This window comes from Limulus polyphemus, unplaced genomic scaffold (genome assembly GCF_000517525.1).
Source record: "Limulus polyphemus unplaced genomic scaffold, Limulus_polyphemus-2.1.2 Scaffold6381, whole genome shotgun sequence".
Taxonomy (NCBI): domain Eukaryota; kingdom Metazoa; phylum Arthropoda; class Merostomata; order Xiphosura; family Limulidae; genus Limulus; species Limulus polyphemus.
In genome coordinates, this window is record NW_013671991.1 from 29,133 (window position 1) to 39,429 (window position 10,297).

Consider the following 10,297-nt stretch of genomic DNA (forward strand, 5'->3'; position numbering starts at 1 on the left):
AGAACGTCGAATCTGAATCACTTGAAAAAAACACGGGGGTGCTTAACTTTTTTCCAGGTGTATATATTGAAGTCTGTCAGATATGTAATCTATGTTCAAATAACTATGAAGAGATTTGCTGATGTGCGCGTGTAACTTGAAGAAATGAAATCAAAATTGGCGGCCAAACTGGTAGATACACTAACAGCATTGAAAAAGTCCAGCATGACCAGGTGGTTAGGGCGCTCGACTCGCAATTTGCTGGTCGCGGGTTCGAATCCCCGTCACATCAAACATGCTCGCCCTTTCAGCCGTAGGGACGTTATAATGCAATGGTCAATCCCACTATTCGTTGGTAAAAGAGTAGTCCAATAGTTGGCGGTGATGACTAGCTGCCTTCTCTCTAGTCTTTAATTATTCAAGTATGGACAGCTAGCGCAGATAGCCTTCGTGTAGCTTTGCGCGAAATCCATAACAAACAAGCATTGATAAGAATTTTACAGCAAATATTCATTCATTAGTTACCCAGGCCGCATTTTTTGTTTGTTTTCATTCCTTTAAGTCACACGCTGAATTCTTTTTTTTTTGGCCGCACCTTTTTTTTCCACACATAAGGTGTTTTTGATTAGATATTATGACTTTTTGTCAATATACACCAACAAACCACACCAGATAAGAAAGTGACACTCGATAGTAACCAACAATCGCAACCCTATTATTCGGAACAGATCTATACTTTACAGAAACAAGCATATACTTTAAAATACATGGTGATAGTTTCCTCTCTAATACAGTGTTAATAGCTTCCTTTATACTAACGCCATGGAATTTAGATTAACAGTTTCTTGTCATCACCCCCATGCAATTGGTACAGCGGTATTAAGCATCATAATTTTTGCTAATTGCTTGAGCTAATATCACATGACGCTAAACGCTCTTTAATTAGGGTAATTTCATAAAATTTAATAAATTTGTGCTGAAAAGTTGAATAATCAATAATAACCGTCCACTCGTATGATTTTTTTTGAAAAGTTGAGCTGGAAACTGCTATTCTTGTTTGCTTGGTCTAACCAATACTTACATATCTGCACGTTCCTTCACCTTATACTTTTGCTGCTCTAAATCAGCAGTATCTAATCCGAATGACCAAAACTAAAAATGGTTCACTTCAACTCTAGTAAAAATGCTAGACCGATAGCTTACGTGACATTTTTGCGTACGCGTGCGCAAAAATTTTCGTTAAATGTGAGCGCTTTTTGTTGAATAACTTTGCATATGTGACTTATATTTACACCAAATGAGACCCCTAACAGTAGGGTTTAAAGCTCTATCAGAGTACCAAATTTGAAAACAACAAATCCATAACAATTAGTCTGTTTTCTATCAAACAAAGTTTCCGTACCTTTGGGGCAGAAAAGGAAGAAACTAAATCAAAATTGGCGATGTTAGGTATTTCCTAATGAATTGCCTTGAAATTTGGTATGTCAAGTAAGATCCCAGTAGAGCACATCCACTGAAAATATAAGATAGCTTGCATTATCACAGTCCGAGCTACAGAAGGCGGAAAATCGCTAAACTATCAATCCTGTTAATAACATGCTGTTGTTTAAGAATAAAACCTTGTTCCAAAACGGGCGAGGACACAAATATATACCAAATGTTGTTGGTTATTCCAATAGCAAATAAGGTTGATGCCCTCAAATTATTATCTGACCACTCGCACCAACAGAATAAATATCTGTCCACCTTTAAATAGTTTTCCTATATAGCAATCTTTCATGTGATGCCAAAAGAAAATGACACAAAAGAATAGGTAAATATAACAAAATTAATCTAGCCACATTCCATGACCAAAATTCTACTGTTAACACTACACACATACAAACTAGAAATGCGAAAAAGGTTTTAAATTCTGGGCTAATAAGAAATGCTCACTTTATTAAGCACAGGAAACACATCAGTGATGGGCCATGCTAATATAAAATCCCCTAGATAAGCATAGGTAATCAATAATAACCCCCAAATACCAATTACCTCATTCACTCTACAAGAGAGGACCAGTGATATCCAATGGTATTCTTTGCAACCTAGAATGAACCCTGTCAGTGTTCCCTGTCTAGGCTGGTTTTATCTCTTGGCATTGCACACCATACAACTGATAAATGTCTTGACATGAATGTGACCCACTGAATTGCTGTCACACATTAACTCAGGTACATGTAACATTCTGGTGGCATTGTGCAAAGCCTGAAGTATTTCCTGCCTCAGAGCTTTGGGGGCTACTAGTTGCAGCACAGGTTGAGAACCACCCTGATGGCTTATAATAATGGTACAGCACAACCTTCTTTACTTATAGCTGCTTGTACAGGTATTAGTGCTTCCAAACCATTAATCATGGTATCCACCCACCAGTAAAATCTCCTACTGTGTGATTCAACATAACTGTTGTGGTAATAACTTTTAACTCCTGTACAGTGTCCAGGATTAGGACATTCAGCAAACAGATAAGCTCTTGCCATCCAGCAGATCCAGGTGATGATGTAAAACAGTCATACTCTTGCAATGGCATGATTCAATGTACAATTATCTCTCCAAGGTTTTAAAGTTTATGAACTATTTCCATGATGCATGGTCCACATGAAAGGTGAAATTATATCATGCAAATAGTGGCAGTAATGGTTGATGAATACTTAGACTACAAGCAGATCTTTTTTCACTATGAAGTATCTACATTCAAGAGACATCAACATACAACTAGTATACGTGTTCCATTCCATCCTGCAACAATACTGCCAAAATTCCATTACTTCTGGAACCAGTATACAGAAGGAATTGACAATCTTACCATGGGTGTGCTAAAACTGTATCACATCTTAGTGACTGACACAGTTAGTTTTCAGTCCATATGAATCACCTTTAGTGAGAGCAGATGGATGACATTGCAGCAATCTTCGAAAAATTGTCCACAAAAGCACTGATAACATGACACAAAACAAAGGAAAATGCAGATCTCTCAAACAGTCATGGGCTGAGGCCATACTCGTACCACTTCAATTCTTGCAGACCATCACTACCCACAATAATATCAAATAACCTCACCTGTGTAAGGATAAGCAAATGCTTTCATGGCTTCAAATTCCAGTGAGCTTTTCTTATCTACTAAAGTACTATGCTCAGGATTTCAGCAGCAGACTTAAACACATGGCAACACACCAAGACATCATCAACATAGATCAGACATCACTCTCACTGCAGTCTTCTCACGCAGTATAAGCTTTTGTTGCTCAAAAGTGACAAGCATGTTGAACAGGTAAAATGGCATGATGTGGAACCTGTACCAACCATCTCAGTGTTACAAGTGGTTAAAAATCTAAACAAAGCTGACATTCCATTCTTGATTACCATACATCTCGTATACCTATATTAAGAGTGAAGATACAAGTTTAGGAATAACATTGGTTCTGTATTATATATCAAATTGATTTCTATCCTTTCTACAAACCATTAATAGCACAACTATTAACATTCTGCACAGCTAATGACACTCGAGTGTGATAAGGTGTAATCTTTCGAGTCTGTTTAACACTGATCCATATATTTCTAGGAGCATTATTTCAATCTTTTATTTTTTCATCTCTGACATGTGATTTTCATTAATGTGTCTGACTCCAAGTCAATAATTGTTTAATAAACAATATGTTTAGCAGTTTGGGTGGTACAAAACAAAATAGTTATGTATCAAATATCAACTTTTAAAATCATGAGTAAAGGAGCTCAACTCATGGTTGATTGGCACTTTCTTCATGAGTTCTAATGTGAAAAATTTCAATCTGTTTTGATTTATTCTTTCTCTGTCCCTGAGTTAGAGTAGTCAGTATAGTAGGCTATCTTGCAGTGACAAACGACATTAAAAAACAACACAAAAACATATAATTTTTGAGTTCTGTATCTCATGTAACAAATTTTATTATAACACTATTCAAAAATTAAGTTTAATATACATACTAAGTACCAATAAATCTTGCATATTATAAGCTTAAAATAATGATTCTTTAATAGTTTAAACTTCACGATCTACAACAAATAACAATAGAAACTATCTCTCAATACTTTTTAAGTCCATTATAATTACTATGTACTAGCCAGCTGTCATATATCTCAGGTTATTATAAAACCACAAAACATGTATACAACATTGATATTTCTACAAGTTTTAGCTAAAACATTGCCTAAACATGACAAAATACTTTTCATGCAACTAAATTTCATTGAAAATGTATATTTTATTATAATTTGCACAGTTTTATGTAACAACATATTCTGAATTCTGAAATAGAAAATATGTTCAGAAGAAAAAAAAGGCCATTTAATTTGAAGACCACTGTCAACTTTTAAAACATGTAAGATAAAACTGGTAACAACTTTGACCTACTTTCAACCCTTATAATACATGATGATATGTGAATCTATTAAACACTCTTGGTGATCAGTAGAAGGTTAATGTGGTAATTGCAATCAGTATTGTTATATGCTATAAATGTTTTGAAACATTATTTTTGAGTTAACCTTTAATGGTTAACTTCTGAAGTGACTATGCTGTAAATGTCAAAAGTTCTTTTTTTTTAGTTATGATGTACACTAGAACCACTGGGCTTATTTTTACAAAACATGATATACAACTTTGGATTATCTTAAAAATATGTTGTTTGGAAAACCATAAAAGAAAGTTTTAAAGTAAAAATGATTCCTAAAATTTAACGTGTTACATTCATTTAATCAGTGATATATTTTTTATAAGTAATAAAAATTGCATCAACTCCAAGTTTACTTTGAATGTAAGGGTTTCTCAGGGAATCTAATAAATTTTTAGCATGGTAAATATAGAAATGACGAGTCTCATGTGTTCGGAGATTATGCACTTCCATGGGATTTCCTCAACGTGTTTGTTTAATCTCATTATTACTGAAACTTATTGATTAGCTATAAACACTCACAAATTATGATCCTTTTACTTTTTTAATCATCAGGAGTAATTGTTAGGAGATATGTTTGAGTTTTATAAAAATACTTCATGGGCTTTTTGAAGACTTTCTTCTTTTGAATGGTGAAGTCGAGCCCCTTCAATGGCAGTTAAACCTGGGATACCTAATGGCAGTGACACTAAGTGGCTCTCATGCTGAAGAATATTTTCAGCTTCACCTAAGTCAAGGTATTAAAAATTAGTCCAATAATATCTAACTATGTGCATATATATATATATATAAATAGATACTTACACACAGTGAGAAAAAAATATTCTGTTTACATTTTCACTCACAAAACATCCAAAAGTAAATGAAGAGTAAGTTTTGCTACTAATCTTTGTTGCTAAAATTAAACTTTTTTTTTCAGACCTACATATATTCTGTTTCTTATAGTTTCATCTAACTTATGAATAATACATAAAATATATTCGTTATGTACTCTTTGATAAAATATAAGCTTTAGTATCATGTGTTTAGAACATGGATGGTTGTCACATTAGGTTAAATTTCTTTATAACAGTGTACAGATCTTCATATATTCATCTGATAGTGCAATGCTGCCAGAAATGAATTGGCAGAATTTGTCACAGCCTTAATAGTAACAAGATTCTCATAACTCAATTCACTGCGTACAAGATAATTCACAAAGATCTTTCCTTTGCACAATAACTGAACAAACCACTTCCCAGACACATGATGACAGAAGGACAAACTACAGAAAACTAAGAAAAATGCATTACATGTAACAGGTGAAATATATGCTGTGATGTTGGATGAAGCATGCACGTACTTGAATGAGTATGAGAAGAAAGGAGTGATTTATATAATCATGAGTTGGTGAGGATCATCAATCATAGTATAATGAATGTAAACTTTGCAAAAAGTTTTTTGTTAAACTGTATGGTTACTGTCAGTTTCTCATGTAATAAAAATTTAAACTTCACAAAGTGAATTCTAGTTATTTTTAAGGAAAATTATTGACATTATTATGTAAGATGAGCCGTATAACATGTTAGGGCACCAAGAAGGTAAGAGATAGCAAGAAGTCACATGTTTCAGTCCACTGCAATAATTATAAGTGCCATTAGAAATAACACTGGTGTTCACGTTATTTTTTCGTTGCTGTAGTCACTTGACTGCATACTCAGAGGTTTGCTTTAATGTACAATGTGTAACATTTGTCAAGATGTTTAGCCAAAAACACTATTACAGAATCTTACTGTAATGAAAATTGTAGTTTCAAGCAACAGAGCATAATTGTGGCTATCAGCTAATATTATCACCAATGGAAGAACTAGTTCCAAGAACATAAGACCTAAAACATCCTTCTTATAAAGCATGATTAGCCTCCCATGCATACAAAACTCAAATTGAAAGGTTTAGTAGATAGACTGCACTTCTTCAGTAAAGAAATAAGAAGTTGTAAAAAAACAGGGACTGTTACAAAATGTATCACACTCCAGCTGGTCAATCTTTTAGAAAATAAAAAAAAATCTGCCATAATTAATTACTAAATTATTAAGCTTATAGTATGTCACTGAAAGCTGCTCTACTTGTAAAATAATAAACATTTATATACATATAACATACACTCAACCACTATTTGAAGCCTACTTCTTTCAATTTACGCTTGGCCAGCATTCCTGATGAAGGGTAGAATTCCCCGACACTGGTATAACTCAGTGACAATTGGTAAATTAGATGAAGATTGTGCTTCGTATTTATGTTTAACAAAACATTTGAGACGTCTTCATGCACTAAAGTTTCTGATATCATAAACACCGTTCATCACTAATGACAACCATTTTAACTAGCATTTTGTTATGAAACGAGACTGTCTTTATCAAACCATATAATACCTTTAATTCTGTGTAGCTTTGTGCCATAAGCCATATCTGCTTGATAACCAACTATGAAGGTAAGTGGCAGAAATGGTACCAAAGTCAATGGTTTTCTAGTTTTCTTGAATCTGATGAGAAACATCAAGTGGTGATGGTTAATAACAAAGGTGTAGCAGCTAACTAATCTTTCATAATTATAAAAACTACATATATAATGACATAGGAGAGTTTTCATAAAAACACTGCAAAAATTAAAAGGAAAACCATGAGTTACTCTTACTAATACAGTGTAGCATTTACTAGTTAATCCACATGGAAATATTTCCCTAATGCACATACAGTATTAAAAAAATTATGGAAAAGGTGAGAAAAATGGGTATAAAAGGGAAATACTATCAGAATGCCATCCCTTTACTGTGTGAAAATGAGCTGCATCATAGTCACTGGCACAGTTAATAGTGATAGAGACCAAAACCTCAAAAAGTAATGCTAAGTATCTTAGGGTATGTTCTTTGTTCTTACAAGATAGATGATGGTCAAATACAGTTCTCGCTAACAACATCATTGTAAGTACAGATGTGTTACCTCAAAAACAGTAAGATACATGTTAACATGAAGTGGTCACAATGGATATGTATTTGCTTGAAAACTGTTGCTGAGAAAAGGAAACCAAACCAAAAAGTCTACAAATCATATAATAAGTATAGAAAATGGACATGTGCTCTTTACAGATGAATCCAAGTTGGAATTGTTTAGCAACTATCAGTGACTGATGGCAGAAAAAAATAGTATTGTAGTCAACAGACACACAATCAGGATTTTTTTAAGAGGGCTCAATTTTAATTTACTCATTTCTAAGTGATATATTTTAGTTGATAAAAGTCTTCAGTGTATCTTATATTGAGCAAATAACAAAAACATAATTATATTTCTAACTGTTTCATGGTATGTCTGGTTAGAGATAAGTATTCAGCTATCTAAATATGACTCTTCCTAGAATATATATTTTTGGCACAAATTTTAAAAGTTCATTGTGCACACGACAGTCAAAATACTACATCTACAGGGGTTTTAGTACATGTTTGGAGCTAAAGCTCAATCAATAATGTTAGTGATCTGCCTAAAATTTATGGTACACTGACTGCAGATAAATACAGGCAGATTGTGATCCATCTTTATTTTCCTCAGAAGCATGGCTCATTAGACAGGTATTCATCTTCCAGCAAAATAATGATTTCATGCTTACAGTAAATATGGTGAAACAATACCTTGAGGCCAATAAAAACCTCATAATCATGGCTTGGCCTTCAGATGGTCTCAATATGATCATTTTTGAGGCTGTATGGTCTTACATATATATATATATAAACTTTGAATGTCAAAAGGTAACCAAACAACTTTGTTAAACTGTGGGGAATAATAGAAGACATTTGGAACAACATTCCACAAATGCATTTGTATGCTGATAACCTGACATCCTTAGAACAAGGCATAATGCTCTGTGTAAGCTCACATATAAAATGTGATAATGTTTCACAACATTAATAAGTCCATCAACTAGTTACTATTACTCACTGTAAGTATATTACTTGTGCTTTTCCATAATTATTTTTATTACTGTATATTCTGACAAACCTATGGTTGACTAATTACATTTGTTTACTATTAGGTCTGGCTCCAGCATTGTACCAAACCTCTTTAAAAATCCCTTTAGCCCTTTTAGTTGTCACTCATGAGCTCTCTTGTATTTTTATATCGAAACCTACAATATGGTGTTCTGTCATATTGAAAATAACAACAAAACTACCTTTTTCAGAACATATCTGTGGTCTGAAAACTCATAAGAAACAGCAAGTACATGATGAGGCCAAAAAATTAACATTTGGAATTTCTTTTTGTAGTTTCTTCATTCACATTACCCTTTTTCTTAATTTGTCATTTCAGTCCCAACAACTACTCCACAGGTCTTTCCAGCTTAAAAAAGCTGTAGCCAGACTTGTTTTCTGTGTAAAAGTACCATGTTATAAATAATCAAAGTAATAATAAAAGTCTGTCAGTTACATAAAGCTAAGCTCTTATAAAATTAGTTAAAATGATTTTAACCCTTTCGAGATGGGTCATGGGTGAAAGGCCATTTCATCTCGTTTGTTAAATGCATTCAAAATTTTATGGAACTACTATTTCATGAATTTATGTCAATAAGTTTAGTATCAAATTGTAAATTATAATCGAAATTTTAGTACTATATATTCAATTCAATTCTTGAATTTGAAAGCAAATATTAAAAAAACACAGATAAATATCGTTTTTTGGGTGTTACGTGGTATGTGGAATGCAGCACTGGTTCAAATTAGATGTTTGTGATGAAAAAATACTAAATGTATAGCTTCGAATGAATTAGAAACTCAAATTACCGATATATTGAAAAGCTAGAATATAAAATAAGAGCCTCTTATCTTTTTAATTTGCTAAGCTATTGCTCATGTAATAAATCAAACACAGTGGTACCCTGCCCACCTCTTTCCATTTTTGGAAACACTCCCTTATACACACTTACTTCTATATATGACATGGATAACCAATTGAAAAATTCAGAATGTCCCCTTAGTGGCTTTCTCAGCCATTTTAATGAACTTGTCGCCAATTCTTTCTTTTGAACCAATATTTCAACAAGGTAGGGTGTGTCTAGTCTGCTCGAAAATTTCATATTTTTTAAACTAAAATACATCTTAGTTACTAAGCTTTATAAATTATAGTGGAATTTTGTGGTATTAATGTAGTAATTTATGATTTTTTAGTTATTCAAATGTATATATATAAATAAAACCTAAAAAAAATATTTTGTTTCATATCCTCCACGTGCGAAATTTTTAAAGGCTTAGCAACCTACGTAAAGCAGCAACCGAGTACAAAGGCCGTAAGTAGAAGAGAACTGTTTGCTTGACTTCTTTATTTACTTTTCTATGTTTTAGAAAAAATATGTTTTTCAAAATAGCAATAATCTATATACATATATAATGTATAATAGTTGAAATGTGACTGTATTTTACAAGATACTAAACACAGCCAAGAAAAGTTACTTTGCACACACCAGAGGTCAGTTTTATATAAATTGATTTGGTAACATGAGTGCACATGAGCCATGTCATTGTAACTTCTGTATTGTTAGCCAGGTATGGCTGAAAGGTCAATATAATAAAAATAATAAATATATATATAAATGTATAATGTTATGAGATTTAAGCTATTTAATCTAAACATTTATGTTTTCGTGTTATAATCTGTGTTCATCCTAGAATGAAAGAGGCATAATTTATATATATTTCCTAATTTTTTTATGGTGGTCGCAAGTTCGGTCAAACTGTACAGAGATTAATTACTGAAAATAACACATAAAATAATGTTTTTCTTAAGAAACATTTGATAACTATCTCAACATTATAAAGATTTCAC

General features: G+C 32.7%; 1 protein-coding gene across 1 annotated transcript in view; it reads right to left on the reverse strand.

Annotated features, from left to right (window-relative positions):
• Window positions 1-3,912: 3,912 nt before the first annotated feature.
• Window positions 3,913-10,297, reverse strand: part of LOC106473664 (plasminogen receptor (KT)-like) — a gene marked incomplete at its 5' end in the record, with an annotated part of 14,517 nt that continues 8,132 nt past the window's right edge. Inside the window, 2 exons of the mRNA XM_013934343.2 lie at window positions 3,913-5,178; window positions 6,863-6,972. Coding sequence (XP_013789797.2) covers window positions 5,036-5,178; window positions 6,863-6,972 — 253 coding nt within the window. The remainder of the gene's footprint in view (window positions 5,179-6,862; window positions 6,973-10,297) is intronic.